Source organism: Gorilla gorilla, chromosome 9, assembly GCF_029281585.2.
Source record: "Gorilla gorilla gorilla isolate KB3781 chromosome 9, NHGRI_mGorGor1-v2.1_pri, whole genome shotgun sequence".
In the NCBI taxonomy this organism is placed as follows: domain Eukaryota; kingdom Metazoa; phylum Chordata; class Mammalia; order Primates; family Hominidae; genus Gorilla; species Gorilla gorilla.
The window spans coordinates 26,849,146-26,870,099 of record NC_073233.2 but is presented as its reverse complement, the minus strand read 5'-3'; the positions used below and the strand labels follow the sequence as shown (position 1 = coordinate 26,870,099).

Sequence of the window (20,954 nt, the reverse complement as noted above, 5' to 3'; positions counted from 1 at the left end):
TACACTGAATTTACAAATCAAGGCAGCATAAAAAAATGAGTTTTACGACTGCTGAAGAGGTTTAAAACTGAAAATTATTAAAACTAATTTTTGTGTCTAGGTGACCAAGTTCTACCAAATGCTACTTGTCTTTACAACCCTTCAATAGTATAAATTAAGAGATGGAACACTGAAAGAACGATTTAACAGACGGTAAAAGGGGGACATATAGAAGATGTGATATACCCTATTTTCTGAAATGAATAGTTTTTTCTGCTCTTTTGAAAAGTAAGGTAGAAAGATAGATAGCTACCAACTCACCACCTAAGCCCTTCTGTTATGTACCTGATATATAGGGTGGGAACTAAAAATGTGGCAAATATTATACGGTATATTCTGAGCCATCTGGTATATACATCAAATTTATTTTTCTAATTTTTGACTTGTCTTTCCATGAGGAGTGATTTCCTCCTGTTAATACATACATATACATAAAATGTCTGTCAACATTAGGTACTTCAGGATTTTTAGAAGATCTTAATGCCAATATTCACAATGGTGTCTGTCAGTGCCTAAGTAAGTTAAAATAAGCCTGAACTTGGGAAGATTACTTCCTTATACGTCATTACTCCATGGGTAACCGGCTGAATCAAAAAGGAAAATACCTGGTCCAACTCATTTCTTATCACAATCTAATAATGTTAATTGACAGCCTCTGTGATAAGTCTAGCGAGAACCTCTCTGACATCTCTAATCAAGAGTCCACTCTTATTATTTGATAAATACACTATTTTGTGCTTATTGCTGAACTTCAGATAGATATTCTAGTCCTGCTAATTTCTCAGAATTTATTGTCCTTCAACATTGCTCATTTCAAGCATAAACCTATACCTATCTAGAATTAAAGGATTTTAATATAGCTTAAGAATTTTAAGATTCCACTCAAATTGTATTTTAGAACAATTTGATGTTCAAATCCTTTTATAATATCACTCACTTGGAGGCTTTAGAATCAGAATTTTTTAAAATGCTGATAAAATTTCTTTAATGTCTCTGAAATTTAAACAATGAATTACAGAAATTCAGAAGCATTATTTTTCAGCATGGCTTTCAAAAGAGGATCAAGGACATGAATCTCTATCAACTCTATGGACAGGTTATTTTACTCAACTGCAGGGTTCCTCATTTTGTGGACTTTTGCATTCTCTCTGACTAGGTTTAAATACGATTTCAGTATTACAGGCGATTCCTCCCACTATTCTAGGCAATGAACATATACCTAAAAGTTTTCCAAAGCAGGAAACGTTATCTTCTTAATAATTTTTTCATAATGGTAATGTTTCCAAAAAGAGTAGACAGAAAAGCTAAACACAAAGAATGGGTTGAAAAAAATACAGACTTTTAAAAGGCTAAAATACTCTGGGGTCCAGTTTCAAGGGCTCTTGACTCTCTAGTGTTGGAAAAATGAAGGATAAAATGAAGTCAAATGGAAGTAAATTTGGAGAGCAACGCATAAGGTGCACCTGGACTTCAAATATGGAAAATATTAGAACTAGACAGAATCCCTTTGAAACAAATAAGACAAAACATTATTTTATAGTACTCATATTCTGCAGAGGATAAGTCACATGGGAAAAATCTCAAAATTACCTTGGAAAATCTCTTAAGATGTCATTTTAGAGACTAACATATAAACTATCCCTCAGTAAGTTCAATACAACCCGTTCTTTAAGCAATGGTACAAATCACCATTTCTTTGGCTGGGCTCCAGATGAAGTAGATGGCTTATAGTGAGTGCCATATTGTATTAAAAATACACACTTTTATAAAGACAATCATGCAGTCTAGCAAGATGCTCATCCTACAGAAATCTACTAAAGAAACAGCAGATGTGTTTCTCACATCATGCTCATTTTGGGGCACATGTTCACAATTAAAAAGGAGGGCAGAATCATCTGTGCTACTGAGACCATTATTTCTCTCAGACTTTTTTTTTTTTTTTTTACCTGAATGCTTGCAGTTAATTTGCATAAATTATATCTGCATATGATGCTACTCCACTGGATTTCCTTTAAAAAACAAGCTTTTGGAATCCAACAGCCTCAAGGAATAGCATAGGTTAAAAAATACATCCTCATTCATGTAATTTTATCATTGTTTAAAATGCTTTGTTAAAGTGTCAGCAGCATATTTTAATGGATATTTTCAAAAAGTCTTCCATAAAATGTTCTTTGATTCCTACTCTTATGTATCTGGGCCAAATATGTCACAAGTATAACTTGGCAAGACAGGCCACAGAACTGTGTTTCAATTTCCTACTGGATATCACTACTTACTTACATAACTCAAAGGTATGAAATTCAACATACTAATAATTGAGCATCTGATCCTCACCTCTAAATTTGCTCTTCCAATTTTCTTTGACAGACAGGACCATAATTTTTCAAATTGTACGTGTAAGAAACCTTGGAGTCATCATTGATACTGAGAGCAGTGGGAGTTATTGCCCTCACTCCCCATTATCTAACTCATTCCCAAGTCCTGTCAATTTTATCTCTTAGGTAACTCACAAACAAGTCCGCTAAAACTGCCTTTGTGTAAGTCACTGCAAAGCTACTAGAATAACCTACATATTGGCCTCCCACATCCACTCTGGTGGTCTCCTCTTTGTTCTCCATATTCTAGCCACAATCTTTCTAAAGGGCCCTTCTGATCACAACACTCTACTTAAAAAACATCACAACTGAAACGGCCAAATAGCACAAGGTGCTTTCCATCTCTTAGCACTATGATCTACATGTCCCAGCCATCCTAGGCTTCTTTCAACTCCTTGAACCTATCAAACTACTGACCACCAGATAGACATTTTTTGGCTTTGGTCAACTTTTCAACTGAAGTACTACATACAAGCAAAACAGATTTCTAGCTAATGCAAGAACCACTGGTTTTACATAGAACACACATACACAGAGAAGTGAGCAAATCATTGGGATGCAGCTCAGTGAACTTTTTCAAGGTGAACACACTTGTATAACCACTACCCAGATCAAGATACGGACCACTCCTAGTACTCCAGAGACTTCTTTTATGCTCCTTTCCAATCAAGTCACCCCACAAATTGTAACCACTATTCTGATGTCCATGACCAGATGGATCTCGAACTTCTGGCTTCAAGCGATCCTTCCAAATGTTGGGATTACAGGTGTAAACCACTGCGCCCAGCCTTTTCCCCCTTTTTAAATCAACTGTTCATGAAATTCATCCATGTTGTGCTGTATTGCCAAGCTCATCTCTCTTTCAATGCTGTATTTTATTCCATAAATAATACCACATTTACCCATCCTACTTTCTAGCTTGGGGCTGAAGAAGGCTGCAATAGACATTCTTGAACATTTTTTTTGGTGAACATGTCAACATATTTCTGTGTGTGTATCTGCATCCAGGAGGGAAATGGTTAAGACACAGGGTAAACATGTGTTCAGCTTTGGTAACTATAGCAGGTGGCTGAGATATACAGAAATAGCTTTATCTCAGTGCAGTACTTTTGCCTCGTCACTCTTAGGCGTTTCTTATTGTTGTGAGATTCTTTAAAAAAAAATAAATACTATCAAAAATTTCAAACATACACAATTACAGAACCTCTGACGAACCTATCACCTATATTCGGCACACATACTTCACCTAATCTCTTGAGCAAATACCCTATATTATGTCATTTCTTCCCTCCAAATTCAGTTTGCGTCTGTAAAAAGACGGACATTTTCTTAGATAACTAGAATGCCCTTATCACATGTAACCCTTAGATAACTAGAATGCCCTTATCACATGTAACCAAATGTTCAATAATTCAATAATTCTTTAGTATTATCTAATATCCATAGGGTGAATATTTTTTCCACTGAAGGGTGGTGATGAAAATAGGGTGAATTTTATTATGTTTCCACTATTAATGCCTCCTGAATAGAGGAACTATCAGGTGTGGCTTGTTACTACATTCCCAATACCTCTCAGCTCCTAGCATATGCTACTACTCAAAGAACATTTCCTGAGAATAAACGAAGAGATTTAAATGTTCGCACCACCACCTAAGCCCAGCTACAAAGGTTCAGGTTTCAGAGCAGAGTAGAAAGTTCAAGACCATACTTTAGACCACATGGTCATCCACAAGGAGGAGCCTAAAACCAACTGTAGAGGTGGGATCACATGAGAAATGTTCTCCCCCAAGACATAAAATTTACTTAATGAAGCCTATTAAAATATATACCAGATGTCCCATTAAAACCTATGATGCAAGTTCAAGACAAATCTTACTATTTCTAAGCAGCACAGATGTGTTTTAATAATTAGTTTTGTTAGCTGATTAGCTTTGTAAGGTCAAAATTAGGTCAACTTACAACAAAAAGTACTAAGAGCTAATTTAATACCTAGAAATAAGCTTAGAATTAGTAGGATTCTGCTGTCAGAGATTTTCCAGAAGCATTATAAGATTTAAAGAACACAATTGCAAATAAATGGGCTAATCTTGAAGTTTTTTCTTAAGCCATTAGAAAAATTTAAAGCTTAATTAAAAAGTAAAGTGAAAACAGAGTATTATGACTAAGAGATCACTGGTTTGAATTGTAAACATTTTAAAGTTTCTTTTAATAGCAATTGCATTAGCCTTAAAAAACTGAGTAACTGAAAGACTTGTTTTGATTCCATCCAAAGCTAAATATTGGTGCCTTTTAAATATCTCTATCATTTATCAAGTAGTTTTTTTTTGTTTTTTTTGTTTTTTTTTAAGAGACAGGTTCTCACTCTGTCACCCAGGCTGGAGTGCAGTGGTACAATCATTACTCGCTGCAGCCTTCAACTCCTATCAAGTTCATCAAAGAACTGAATTGAGAACTGAAAGGTAACATGAAATTTACTTTTACTTCACTAACTTATGTTTACTTTCATTTACCTTTCCTAACTTTATTTCTGAACTTTCTAAAATTCTAAATATGTAGGCCCAGATTTATTTTCCAGTTTGGGCTTTAAAAAGCAATTTATCCAAGGATGACTTCTAATTAGGATGTAGAAGGTTGCAAAAGACCCTCACTCTAACATAACAAAAAGAAAACACTAGACTGACTAAACATTTCTCACTAAAACCACAGAGGAGTCTTACTTGCAAATAGGTCTAAATTGTCTCCAGAGGGGAATAAATTCTTCCTAGCTGAGCAAAAACAGCTGCTTTCATACCTGAGGGCGTTTGCCCAATGCTAGGGCCCATGCGGTGGGTAAAGTAGCAAAAATGCCACAGTCACAAGAACTTTGCTGGGACAAGGAAACACTAGCCAGGCCCAGTGCACTGGTACACTAGTACAGTGCCCTGGAATTTGGAGAAATCCAAAAGGCAGGGTTGGTCCTCTCTTCAAACCAATTCTCCCTCACGTTACTTATTGGAGTGGATGAAGCTGGTGGTTGTGCTGCAAAACAGGAAGAGAGGGGGGGTTTCTCCTAAGCCAAAACCTTCTGTGGCCACACAGTTCACTATCTCTATTAATATGACATTACTAGTCAATTATCTGCTATTCCAGAAGCTACTGCTTAGAAAGAAGAAGGTATTTGTTTCAGGTACCTCAAGAAAATCTATTTATTTGAACAACAGATATATCAATGAATCCTCAGGAGAGTAAATACCCTCCCCTCAAGAACAGATGACTCACTATGCTGTTTACTCTTAAAGACTCTTTTTTTTTTTTTTTTTTGAGACGGAATCTTGCTCTGTCACCCAGGCTGGAGTGCAGTGGTGCTATGTCGGCTCATTGGAACCTTCACTTCCAGGTTCACTTCCAGGGATGCTTCAGCATCCCGAGTAGCTAGGACTATAGACATGCACCACCATGCCTGGCTAATTTTTGTATTTTTAGTAGAGACCGGGCTGGTGTTGAACCCCTGACCTCAGGTGATCTGCCTGCCTCAGCCTCCAAAAGTGCTGGGATTACAGGCGTGAGCGGCTGCACCCGGCCAAGACTCACTTTAAAACCCACCCCTCGATGTGTCTACCAGTTCTCAACTCATGCCAAATCCTAATCAGGACCTTTTCCCTCCAATGCACACACTGAAAGACCTGCTGAGAATTTCATAAATATTCTCACGTCCTTCCTCTGAGATGCTATTAAGACTGTCAATGTAGTGGTCATCCTTACTGTAATAAACCATAAACTCAGCTTTATTTTGATGGTCTTCCCAAGAACTTGGCCAGAGGGAAGGGCTTGATCTTGTGCTTAAGACACTGGAAATCAAAAGGGATCGACCCCTCCCGCTAGCTAGCTAGGAGATATTCTTCTAAGGGAAAATATTACCTACTCTAGTCCGTATTATTCTTTTATACAATGTCTAGCATAAAATATGAGAACAAACTGGAAAATGTGACCCTTAAAAGGGAAGAGAAGCAAAATCACAGATCACTTGGGGAATTAGCAAATTACATCTATCTTAAAAGAATGATTATAAATGTCAAGGAATTCAGATAAAAAGATGGATCAAACTGGTTAAAGAGATAAAAAAACTCTAAGAGATAAAAAAACTCTAAAAATGAAAATAGAAATTGTACAACTAAAAAATATCTGAAATAAAAATATTTATTGGCTAAAAATGAACAGCAGAAAGAATGCAAAAAAGAAATAATGAATTAAAAAGTAGGTGAAAAAAATTATCTCAAAGGAAACTTATGAAGTGACTACCATACTTCAAGCTTTTCCTTTATTTTGGGAGGGGCAAAGTTTTTCACTTCCTCATGGAATGTTGGCTGTAAAATTTATTAACTACATTTTTCCTCCAGAAACCCAGTCCCACACCACACTTGGTGTATCTCTATATTTAAACCTTTACATTCATATTAAAAATGTTCATAGTACTTGCCTCCTTTCATTTAACTTGCCTCCTTTCATTTAAGTGCCTTTCCAGGGCAGAGAATATGTTTTGTTTTTGAGATGGAGTTTTTGCTCTATTGCCCAGACTGGAGTGCAATAGGGTGATCTAGCTCACTGCAACCTCTGCCTCCTGGGTTCAAGCAATTCTTCTGCCTCAGCCTCCTGAGTAGCTGGGATTACAGGCGCCTGCCATCACGCCTGGCTAATATTTTTTGTGTTTTTAGTAGAGATGAGGTTTCACCATGTTGGCCAGGCTGGTCTTGAACTCTTGACCTGAGGTGATCCACTCGCCTCGGCCTCCCAAAGTGCTAGAATTACAGGCATGAGCCAATTACAGGCATGAGCCACTGTGCCCCGCCATGTTTTGTTTTTATGTGCCTGCTTTATAGACAAGTACTTGGCACATAGTCAGCATTTAATATTTGTTTAAATCTGTTAATGTAAAGATTTAAAAGGCAGTGGCTCATGCCTGTAATCCCAGCACTTTGGGAGGCTGAGGTGGGCAGATCACCTGAGGTCTGGAGTTCAAGACTAGCCTGGCCAATATGGTGAAATCCCATCATCTCTACTAAAATACAAAATCTACTACAATACAAAAATTAGCTGGGCGTGGTGGCGTCTGCCTGTAATCCCAGCAACCGGGGAGGCTGAGGCAGGAGAATTTCCTTGAGCCTGGGAGGTTGAGGTGGCAGTGAGCAGAGATCGCACCTCTGCACTCCAGCCCAGAAGACAAAGCTAGACTGTCTCAAAAAAAAAAAAAAAAAAGACATTAAATATCTCTCATGACACTATTCAAATTTATGAAGTTTGATAGAATCCAAAATAAAGGACTTTAAGAGGTTTTTAAGTAAAAACAGAGTCATGTGCCACATAACAATGTTTCAGTCAATGACTGCATATACAATGGTGGTCACATAAGATTATAATACTAAGGGGGCCAAGATGGCCAATTAGAAGCAGTTGCAGTCTGCAGCACTCACAGAGAAGAATGAAAGCGGCAAATGAATTCAGCAACTTCATCTGAAATATCCAGGTTCTTGTATTGGGACTGACTGGGCAAACATCTCAATCCACAGAGAAAGAAGAAAAGCAGGGTGGGGTGATGAACCAACTGGGAGCGGCACTGTAGAAAGTAAAAGTTCCTCTTCAAAGTTTCCCTTCTTGTTAAAGGATAATAATAAATGTTAGAAATAATAATTTCTTTTAAAGACTAAGTTTGTTCAAGACTCCCTGCTCTGTGCTAATAACCTATCCTATGTAGCTGTTACACAGGCTCACAGGCAAGTAGTACATTCTATGTCCTTGTACCTTAACCAAGATATTTGTAGTAGATGTGCTCACAGGCATGTCCCAGCTTGCAGCCTACCCCTTCCTTATTTAAGAATGTTATTACTTTTCTAAGTCCTTTAGTAAACAACTTCCTCTTTTCCTTTGTCCTTCCATTGCTTTCACCTATTTAGAAAAGTTTAAAATTATTACCCAGTCAGGTTTTAGTTTAGATTGTGAGGTCTGGCTCCAGCCAATGGAAACAAGACATAGTAGAAAAGACAAGCTGCATAAAAGACATAAATTGCTTCCCTCCTTTGTTCAAGTGTGCTCTTGCCATTGTTCTATCCGCAAGGAGCACCCTTTCTGCAGAAAGTAAAATTGCCTTGCTGAGAGAACTTTTTGTCTAAATGCTGATTTTTTCCTTGCAGTACTGAAGAACAAGCATTCTAACAGCACGAAGCCAAAGGAACACTCAGTCCCAGCTAAGGGAAGCAGTGAGTGATTGTGCGATCCTGCCCAGGAAACCACACCTCTCCCATGGATCTTTGCACCTAGGAGATCCCTTTGTAAGCCACACCACCAGGGCCTTCGGTCCAATACATAGACCTGTATAGAGTCCTGGCAGAGCAGCCGCTGGGGCATACACAGAGACTCAGGAGTTTTGCATACTCTGGCCCCAGGATTCCTGGCAAGGCCAGAGATCTGTCCCTAGATACTCTTAGGAGGGGAACTGAATCCAGGAAGCCAAGTAGTGTAATTCTGTGGGCCCCACTGGCTTGGAATTCCAGTCAGAGAGGTTTGCCTGAGAAGGACCAAATTCCCAGGGGGAGGGGCGGCTGCCATCTCTGCAGTTCTGTCAACTTGACTATTCCAGCCTGCCAGCTCTGGAGAGTCCAGATGGTCTGGACAAGGAATGGTCTCACACAACACAGCACAGCTGCACTACCAAAAAGGAGCCAGACTCCTTCTTTAAGTGGATCCCTGATCCCACTCCTGCTACCTGGGTGAGACCTCCCAAAAGGGGTCTCTAACCACCTCCTACGGGTGCAGTTCAGGCTGGGAACAGGTCAGTACCCTACAGGGATGGAGCTTCCAGAGGAAGGAGCAGGCTGCCATCTTTGCTGTTTTGCAGGCTTCACTGGTCATACCCTGTATGACACTTGGTATGGGAAAAACTGAGGCAACTAGGGTCTGGAATGGACCTACTGTTAAAAACAGAAAACAACATCAATGAAAAACCTGACACAAACCCCATTCAAAGGTTAACAACCTCAAAGATGAGAAAGGATCAACACAAAAATGCTAAAAACTCAAAAAGCCAGCGCCTCTTTTCCTCCAAATGACTGCAACACCTCTCCAGCAAGGGCACAGAACTGGGCTGAGGCTGAGATGGCTGAATTGACAGAAGTAGGCTTCAGAAGGGTGGGTAATAACGAACTTTGCTGAGCTAAAGGAGCATGTTGCAACCCAATGTAAAGAAGCTAAGACTCATGGTAAAACATTACAGGAGCTGTTAACCAGAAGTAAAACACTCCTCAGCAACTGAAAAAGAATTGAAATCGTAACAGTCTCTCAGACCTCAGCACAATCAAATTCACTCAAAACCACACAACTACATGGAAATTGAACAACTGCTGCTTAATGACTCCTGGGTAAATAGTGAAAGGCAGAAATCAAGGAGTTCTTTGAAACTAACGAGAACAAAGAGACAACATACCAGAATCACTAGGACACAGCTAACGCAGTGTTAAGAGGGAAATAAATATATGGCACTAAATGTACACATCAAAAAGACAGAAAGATCTCAAATCGACATCCTAACATCACAACTAAAAGCACTAGAGAACCAAAAGCAAACAAACCCCAAACCTAGCAGAAGACAAGAAATAACCGAGATTAGAGCAGAAGTGAAGAAGATAGACACAAAAAACCCTTCAAAACATCAAAGAATCCAGGAGCTGTTTTTTTTGAAAAAATTAATACGACAGACTGCTAGCTAGATAATAAAGAATAGAAGAATCAAATAAATACAATCGGGAATGGTAAAGGAATATTACCGTGGTCTCCACAGAAATACAAACAACCATCAAAGAAAACTATAAAAACCTGTCCATAAACTAGAAAACCTAGAAGAAATGGATAAATTCCTGGACATACACACCCTCCCAAGACTGAGCCAGGAAGAAATTGAATCCCTGACGAGACCAATAATGAGCTCTGAAATTGAGGCGGTGATAAATAGCCTATCAACACCTCCCCACCCTCCAAAAAAAGCCCAGGACCAGATAGATTCACAGCTTAATTCTACCAGAGGTACAAAGAGGAGCTGGTACCACTTCTACTGAAACCATTCAAAACAACTGAAAATTGAAAAGGAGGAACTCCTCCCTACTTGTTCTATGAGGCCAGCATCATCCTGATACCAAAACCTGGCAGAGACAAAACAAAAAAAGAAAACTTCAGGCCAGTATCCTTGATGAACATCAATGCAAAAATCCTCAACAAAATATTGGCAAACTGAATTCAGCAGCACAAGTTGGCTTCATCTTTGGGAGGCAAAATTGGTTGAACATATGGAATCAACAAATGTGATTCATCACAAAAACAGAACCAATGACAAAAATCACACAATTATCTCAAAAGATGCAGAAAAGGCCTTCAGTAAAATTCAACATCCCTTCATGTTAAACACTCTAAAACTAGGTATTGGTGGAACATATCTCAAAATCGTAAGAGCTATTTATGACAAACCCACAGCCAATATCACACTGAATGGGCAACAGGTGGAAGCATTCCCCTTGAAAACAGGCACAAGACAAGGATGCCCTCTCTCACCACTCCTATTCAACATAGTATTGGAAGTCCTGGCCAGGGCAGTCAGGCAAGAGAAAGAAATAAAGCATATTTAAATAGGAAGAGAGGAAGTCAAATTATCTTTGTTTGCAGATGACATGATCCTGTATCTAGAAAACTCCATCATCTCAGCCCAAAAGCTTCTTAAGCTGATAAGCAACTTCAGCAAAGTCTCAGGATACAAAATCAATGAGCAAAAAGTTACTAGCATTCTCATATACCAACAACAGGCAAGCTGAGAGCCAAATCATGAATGAGCTCTCATTCACAATTGCTACAAAAAAAATACCTAGGAATACTGCTAACAAGGGAAGTGAAGGACCTCTTCAAGGAGAACTGCAAACCACTGCTCAAAGAAAACAGAAAGGACACAAACAAATTGAAAAACATTCCATGCTAAGGGATAGAAAGAATCAATATTGTGAAAATGGCCATACTTCCCAAAGTAATGTATAGATTCAGTGCTATTCCCATTAAACTACCATTGGACATCCTTCACAGAATTAGAAACACTATTTTAAAATTCATGTGGAACCAAAAAAGAGCCTGAATAGTGAAGATGATCCTAAGCAAAAAGAACAAAGCTAGAGGCATCATGCTACCCAACTGCAAACTATAGCACATGGCTATAGTAACCAAAACAGCATGGTACTGGTACAAGGACAGACACATAGACCAATGGAACAGAATGGAGAGCTCAGAAATAAGACTTCACACCTTCAATCAACTGATCTTCAAAAAACCTGACAAAAACAAGCAAAGGGGAAAGGAGTCTCTAATAAATGGTGTTGGGAGAACTGGCTAGCCATGTGCAGAAAATTAAAACTGGACCCCTTCCTTACACCATACACAAAAATTAACTCAAAATGGATTAAAGACTTAAATGTAAAACCCAAAACTATAAAAACCCCAGAAGAAAATCTAGGTACTACTACTAAGGACATAGGCACGGGCAAAGATTTCATGACAAAAATGCCGAAAGCACTTGCAACAAAAGCAAAAATTGACAAGTGGGGTCTAATTAAACTAAAGAGCTTCTGCACAGCAAAAGAAACTATCATCAGAATGAACAGACAACCTACAGAATGGGAGATTTTTGCAATCTATCCATCTGACAAAGGTCTAATATTCAAAATCTACCTGGAACTAATGCAAATTTACAAGAAAAAAAACCATTAAAAAGTGGGCAAACAACAGGAACAAACACTTCTTCACATGTGGCCAAGAAACATATGGAAAAAAAGCTCAACATTACTGATCATTAGAGAAACGTAAATCAAAACCACAAGGAAATACCATCTTATACCAGTCAGAATGGTGATTATTAAAAAGTAAAACAGATGCTGGTGAGGTTGTGGAGAAGGAGGAACGCTTTTACATGGTTGGTGGAAATGTAAATTAGTTTAACCATTGCGGAAGACAGCGGCAATTCCTCAAAGACCTACAGGCAGAACTACCATTTGACCCAGCAATCCCATTACTGGGTACATGTATCCAGTGTAATATAAATAATTCTATTATAAAGATACATGCACATGTATGTTCACTGCAGCACTATTCATGATGGCAAAGACATGGAATCAACCTAAATGCCCATTAATGGTAGAATGGATAAAGAAAATGTGGTACATATACATATACACCATGGAATACTATGCAGCCCTAAAAAGGAACGAGATCATGTCCTTTGCAGGGCCGTAGATGGAGTTGAGAGCCGTTATCCTGAGCAAACGAATGCAGGAACAGAAAATCAAACACCACATGTTCTCACTTATAAGTGGGAGCTGAATAATGCGAACACATGGATACCTGGGGAGGCAACAACACATACTGGGGCCTGTTAGAGGGAGGAGGTTGAGGGAAGAACAGCTAATGGACACTGGGCATAATACCTGGGTGAGGGGATGATCTGTACAGCAAACCACTATGGCACACGTTTACCTATGGAACAAACCTGCACATCCTGCACATGAACCCCAGAACTGAAAAGGTGAAGAAAAAATTGTAATACCATATTTTTACTGTACCTTTTCTATGCTTAGATACATAAATACCATTGTGTTGTAATTGCCTATAGTTGTAAATACAGTAACATGCTGTACAGGTTTGTAACCTAGGAGCAATAGGCTATAGTATATAGCCTAGGTGTATAGTAGGCTACATAATCTAGGTTTTTGTAAGTATATTCTATAATATTTGCACAATGACAATACTGCATAACAATACATTTCTTCACATGTATCCCCCTCATTAAGTGATACATGACTGTATTAAAAAAAGTCTGCTTCTTTTTTAATTCAGATGTTTAACAACTGTAGTAAAAGAAAAATTCCTAGGAAAAACATGTTAAGGAATGTTTGTGAAAACTGAAAATTGCTATACCAGTCATTCTGGTACATGCTAATAGAAAAGTAGAATAAAAGAAAAAATGCTGAAATTAAGATATAAAAACTATTAAGAGATGATATATCAAATAAAAACCTTTACAGGTCGAATATTCATAATCTGAAAACCTGAAATGCTCCAAAATCTAAAATTTTGGGTGATGACATGATGCTCAAAGGAAATGCTTTTGGATTTCAGATTTTTGCATTAGGAATGCATAAATGGAAATATTCCAAAATCCAAAAAATTTCTAAATCTGAAACACTTCTGGGCCCAAGCAAGCATTTTGTATAAGAGATACTCAACCTGTGTTATTTGTGTGAGCATGTAATCTGATAAATCCATCTTAACTATTTTCATTTTTAAGGTAAACAACTCATTTGTTCTATAATAAGCATTATTCAAAATCATTTAATGTATACTTAGAATTATGAATGAACATACCTTTCTATACCTTTAAGTAGCTTATAGACACACAGATGCAAATATAAATGCCACCTGGCATACAGAGTAAGAGAATATTACACAAATGACATTACAAATAAACGAGAACTCACAAGATAAAACATGAGTTCTAAATTTTACAGTCTTACCGCTTTTGCTTTTGAACACCTATAAACTTTCCACAAAAATAATTGACTTTATTGTTCATTTTTGGCTAGGTTAAGCAGGCTGATATGATAGGAGCCAGCTAAACTTCATCTCTATTGTAAAAGCAATGACAATTTTATCTAAACTGTCAAAAATATCCTAGAATAAAGTAAGAAATGCTCAGCAAACTGCTATGTGGTACCAGTACTCATTGAAAAATTATCCTTCAATCATTATAGATGATTCAAGATTCAAGACATTTACATATAAATATCACATGTTAAATTCCTAAAATATAAAGTCTGTTAATGTAAAACATTAAAATGCCATGAAGCTTCATCTGTGGCATATGGGGATGTGTGTATTTGGTGGTGGAGAAGACTGCAGAAGATAATGTTTTTCATGAAAGGTTCTAATAATCTTCAAGAAGCTATCTAAAAGCATTATCAGTCTATAGCATACATGCTATTAAAATACAAAAGGGGTGTTCTTAGCATCTTGTAACTTTGTAAAATCCAATTTCCTCTAACTTTTAAATTAGGCCACAAATTTAGAATCTCGTTAAGAAATAAATGGTTATGACCAGGCACAGAGTGGTTCACGCCTGTAATCCCAGCACTTTGAGAGGCTGAGGCAGGCAAATCATCTGAGGACATGAGTTCGAGACCAGCACAGCCAACACAGTGAAACCCTGTCTCTACTAAAAATACAAAAATTAGCCGGCTGTGGTGGCGCACATCTGCAGTCCCAGCTACTAGGGAGGCTGAGCCAAGAGGATCGCTTGAACCTGGAAGGTGGAGGTTGCAGTGGGCTGAGATCATGCCACTGCACTCCAGCCTAGGCAATATAGAGTGAGACCCTGTCTCAAAACAAACAAACAAACAAAACAAAAACCACGTTATACATATATCATACATATATTTAAACTGGGCTAACTATAATAGAGAAATTCTCCACCTTAATTAGTAGCTAAGCATTCAAGTTTCAACGCAAGAAGAAAAGCATTTAATATATCTGAAGGTTTGTACTTAGCAGTACAAATTCAGATACTTTCTTCTTCCCTCTATCTAAAGAAGCCCAATCTCTTCCTCTTATTCCCCAAAGTTACTTTATTTATTCCTTTACTAGGCTTTTTCAAAAACTTTCAATATCTTCGCTAATTCTTCTAACTATAAAGGGGAAACAAAGTTCCAATTAGGCACTCATCCTTTTTAATACTTTTGTTATGGATTATTTCCACATAAACTGGGCAACTAATCCATTCAAAGAGGCCATGCTTGCCTAAGTAGCTCCAGATGGATAGGTCCGTAGGAGGGAGGGTAAGGAGTTGACACCATCCCAAAGAGCAAGAGAATCGAAGTAAATGTGGGTGGATAGTTAAGATTCACAAATAATGAACACCTAATAGAAGCATTAGGCCACAACATCTTACGTATGTCAAGCTCACGTTAGAGTTAGCATGCTGGGAAGGAGGTTTCCAAGAAATGTAGATGCTTAACCAAACAAGTAGAAGCTTACTCTGAGAGGATAAAGGAAAACTTCAAAGATCTACTTCCTATCTGCTGCAAAGAAGATGAACTATGGTACTGATTTCATCACATGAATCTGTGAGGCCTGTCTCTAAGAAGAGTGAATTCTGATTATACATATTCTCTTTCCCTCTTCATTCCAACTGCTGGACTATTTGCCAAAAATAAACATTGTTAAATCTGTTTCAAATGCAACACGAAGCCTGCTTTCTTCTACCCCTGTAAGATCTTATTCATAGGTTTCTCTAAGTTCTTTTAATAGTTTCTACAATCCCACGAAGAAGGTTTTTTGGGTCAGGAAAGAGTAAGGAGATTTTATTTCACAAGTAAAACATAGTAATTTTTTTCCTTCACCAGTAAGATGGGAATAATATGAGTACTCATCTCAAATGGTTATTATGAGAACTAAATAATGCTTTTAAAGTGATTAGCACATTGTCTGACATTCAAGTGTTCAACGACTGTTGATGTACGTTACCTTCCTCTGATAATATTAACTAAATTTGAAAGGATAATGTCAGAAGAGTTAACATTCAATGCTAACTACTAAAATATTTTATCTTCAGTACCTGGCATGCATCCAATACATGGTTTGTAACAATACATTCTTCCTGAGGTGAGTTATGGAACTAGGTTATTCAGCAGTAACTAGACACCTATAACTCCACTCCAACCTCCTGCCACCTTCTTCGCAAACCTTAGGCTCACCTAATTTCCAAACAAACTTTTTCATAAACACCATTCAGGCAAGTTGAGACTAAAAATGCAAATCTAAATAAAAGGTACTTTATAGATATAAGGTAACAGTTTACTTATAATTCATTTTTCTTATGGAACTTTGTACAGGGACAAATGCAGCAAGTAACTATTTGATACTTAGATTCTTCAATATTAAAAGTTCAATTACAATCTTTGAATTAAATAGACTTTACCAGTTTTTTTCTTGTTTTGTTTTACTCTTTTAAGTATACAGAATAAAACTAAGATGACTGAAGGATACAGTTTCATTTAATACAAACCTTCTTGTACTCTATCCTAAATACTAGGAAATAGAAAACAATTCCATATATGTGTTATGAAACTCCAGATCTGTAGTATAAAACTGTAGCTAAAACTGCTTTCCAAAACTTACTGACAGCTAGGGCCCCACATGACCTAGATTCACCAAGCAGATGTGCTGAATGAAGATTTGGAAGGAAAACATGGCCTACATGGGTTGGGAGGACAGAGGACCAGGAACCAGGATGGTAGTAAAGGGTTTTGTTCATCTGGGGTTGTCAGTGGTGGCTAACACGGAGTGGGCTAGGGGAATTAAGGTAAATAGAACCTACAGTGCTAGGCTATTTAAAACAGGCAGCTCTGTAGCAGGCCAGTTCAAAGGTGTGGTTCTAGAAGTTTCTAGAAGTTGAAAATACAGTCTGTTCCTTTAGGTCTCCCAATGTGTCTGGAAACTATTGTATTCCCTCTAACAAATCTCTCAGTTTAAACCAACCGATTTAAATTCTGTTGTCTAAAACTAAGAACCCTGACCAATAAACTAGAAAAAAAGAACATTTCAATGAAAGTCAATAAACTTTTCTAACTAGAGTTCACAAATATGCACAAGCTTTTGACATCTTCACTAGAGTTTTACATCTGCTCTATTTTGATTCATGTGATAGTCACTGAAAATATATGTGAAATATATACTTAATACTGGTGACATGACAATTTATTCTAGGAATTCCTTTATAGATGATTGATCAATTTTCATTAATCAAGATGGCCTTTTTTCAACTCTCATGTATTAATAATATCAAAACAAAGAGGAAAGTCTAGGAGTTAGCCTTTAGCCTAATTTCAATTGACAAAAATAATTTCAATTACTAAAAAGCAGAATTAGAAAATATATGGGAAATGAATCAAATTTTGCTTTTTGTTAATTAAATAAATGATGAGTGCTCCAAAGTCACAAATCTTTATTTGTGATATTTAAACTTTAATCTGGATATTTAAATTAAACTTAAATCTGGATATTTAAACTTTAAAAAATTATAAAACCAACTTCAACTAAAAGAAGATTCCCTCAAAACATCAAAGTACATTGTTAAACTTATTTGGATATAAAATAATCACTGAATCAAAATGAACTGAAACAATTGTAAAGAAGACATTAAGTCTTGTGTATAATATATCAATCTGAACCAAATATTTAAAAGAATCAGGCAGAAGACTCAATGTTAACATGACTTATAATCTATTTTACAGATTCTGACAATACAATTTTCCATAAAAATGTTAACTTCTGAGGACATAGTTTTAAAAACCATATATTTTTAAAATAATATAAATATGTTAATACCACCTATATAAACTCATACTATAAGGAGCAGATTTTATGAACAATTTGAGTCTCCTGACAGCAGTAAATGTTATCTTAAAAAAATAAACATTTATAAATTATTTGAGATGAAAAATTTTTTATATTTTAATAATCTAACATTTCTGGCTATATTGTAGGTATTTTCACATATATCTCATGAATCCATGTAATGAGTCATCGAAACAGAATTATCCCCATTCTTCTTAAAGCAATTGAATAGTCTGAAGTACAGATTACTTAGGTAACTTAACAACGAAATAAGTGGTAGAACCACATAGGAACCCAGATCTGCCTAACTTTTCCAAAGGATTTTTTCTATTAGACTATTAAATTATTATTAGATTTTTGAAAGGTAACTCAATAGCAGTTCAGTAATTTTTTCATACATAAATATAAAACATAAAATATTCTACCAAGTAAACATATCTTCCATCTAAATTAAATGTAAAGAGTTAAAGGGAGGAATAGGGTATGAACTTTGGTCTTTGAAGATAAAGTTGAGTGCTCTTGACTAATCACGTGACAGGAAATAATGAAGACTCTATAAAGAAAAATCATTATGTAAACAGGGTTTCCTAATACTTTTTCTACTGAATTAAACTTTTTTGAAGTTTACTGACCTATTAACCAGATCTGTTCAATGGCCTAGCAAAGGCAATGGTAGACTGTCAGAGGCAATAGTCATTTTCATTTGTCACAAGCCTGGTAATTAAACTCATTAGCCTGCCAATCAACTGCACTGCTAGTGAAATTTGTAAAAGCAGAATGAAATAGCTTACCGTGCACATGGATGTCCTTGTGATTTTCAGGGTAAAATCTGATGAAAATTCCAAATCTGAGATAGACGTCGTATGGCAATCTATATGCTACCCATTAAAAAGAAGTGAAGAAAGAGCTTAGTAAAAATAGTCCAAAAAAACAAAACAAAACAAAAACAACCCAGACAAACATTACTTCTTTTATGCACAAATGATTATTGGAAACCAAAGTTTTGCAAACTTTACTCACATGCTAATTTTTGGAATTATTTATAAGTTTAAGGAGTACTAGTACTATCATCTTGTTATTTTTTTCTTAAATTCCTTTAACTTAGGTTCCTTGTAAACAATAGTATTTATCAAATCATAGTGCTAATGCGCTAAAGTTTTCCTGACACACTAAAATAAATACTTTCAAATAAAAAATGTTTTCCTGTGTTTCACCTAACATCATTTTGTCTATTGTGTATGGTACACCCACCACAACTGCTACAAATTATGTGTGATAACAGTCAATACATTTATAGGAACTGCCAACTTTAAAACACATGCTAATGAAAAGAAAGTTGTTTTAAAATTCATGTCTATAATTGAAGATAGGTTTTGTTAGATATGAGGAGAAACCACACAATTCAAACAAAACAGCAAAACTATGGAGATTCAATCCAGAGAAAAAATAGCGAAATATCTTTATTTTCCCATTCTGCCCTTTTTCAAATCCTTCTCCATTATACTTTGGAGAAGGGATGGAATCACCTTTCAACTACAGCAGTCTAACCAGAAGTGTGCTGTAAAGACCGTCATCAGCTGAGCAGATCCAGCCAGGAGCAGATCATAACCCAGTGAATGCAATTAATGTAACCACACATCTGAGACACTATTGAAAACAATTTGAGAAAACATTTTAACAGTACAATGTGTTTGTGGGAGGACTGGAGAATACAGAACAAACTATTTACTTAAATAAATGTTAAAAAAAAAAAAAGAGTACATACACTTTTTAACACCTTATTTTCAGGTCTAAATTTTTCTGTCTCAACTATTTATTCATAGCAGTTTTTGCATTAAGCAGAGATCACTAGAGAGAGAAATCAGCAACCTCCACCAACTCTCCTCTTTCTGCTCAACTTTAAGGCTTAGTTGGTTATAACTGTACACTCCTATCCTGAGCCAAAGAGCCCAAATAAACTCTTTATTCTCAGTGTACCAGAGCACTGAACAGTCTTATAACCATCAAGCAGACTGTTTTTCTTAAACGCTGAACGCACTTTTAATCAGCCTGCTCTTGTTAAGAAACTTCACGTTTATTACTCTATACTAACTTCTAATGCTTTATCCATTTAAGAAAATTAAATATGTACTAAATATCTGCTTTGTACAGAGAAGAAATATTGATGCTATATGAAAGTAATAGCATGATTAAAAAGAGAAGACAGCACTTCGGGAGGCCGAGGCAGGCGGATCATGAGGTCAGGAGATCAAGACCATCCTGGTCAACATGGTGAAACCCCGTCTCTACTAAAATACAAAAATTTAGCCAGGCATGGTGGTGCATGCCTGTAGTCCCAGCTACTCGGGAGGCTGAGGCAGGGGAATCGCTTGAACCCGGGAGGCAGAGATTGCAGTGAGCCGAGATTGCGCCACTGCACTCCAGCCTGGGCGACAGAGTGAGACTCTTTTTTTTTTTTTCTCTTGAGACAAAGACAATATCCTGAACCTAACACTGAACATACTGCTCTAGATTTGATTATCTAGTTGAAACAGACAAATTAAGGAGTTAAGAAAAGCAGTATTATTTTTTGCTGCAAAGTTATTAGTGAACCCATGTAAATTCAACATAGAAAAATTCATAATAAAACCAGAGATTAACATGGCAAAAAATAAGATGACAAAACACAAAAGGAATTAACTGAGAAATCTGAACATAGTAGGGCTTTCGTTTCATGGGCAAATACACTATATGTAATTACTTAATCTGAAAACGCTGGAAGAAATCTGAATGAGAGAAGTTAAACTGTGTGGAATATATGACACGAATGAATAATCTGGCTGTAAATGAGAAGCTAAAATAAGGCTGGGGAGGATGATGAAGCAGAACTGATAATACAGCAGGACTTTTTACCTTGATTAAGCCAAAGTAAATATAAATTATTCAACCGGTTCAGAGTTAGATTTGAAGGACTGTAAAACTGAGTGTAAGGAGTTTTAATATACAGAGAAGTGATTCTAAAGAGATGATACAGTCAACTGGTAAATATTATGACCTCAATTTGTTTTAGACTGATTACAATGGGAAAAGTACTGTTTTGAAAGCCCACATATAAAA

General features: G+C 36.7%; 1 protein-coding gene across 4 annotated transcripts in view; it reads right to left on the bottom strand.

Moving 5' to 3' along the window:
- The window catches only part of PRMT3 (protein arginine methyltransferase 3), a 125,609-nt gene that overhangs the window by 26,058 nt on the left and 78,597 nt on the right, over positions 1-20,954 (bottom strand). For all 4 annotated transcript variants that reach the window (XM_031016434.3, XM_055356603.2, XM_055356605.2 and 1 more), the window contains one exon: positions 18,650-18,736. In XM_031016434.3, the coding sequence (XP_030872294.2) occupies positions 18,650-18,736 (87 nt within the window). The remainder of the gene's footprint in view (positions 1-18,649; positions 18,737-20,954) is intronic.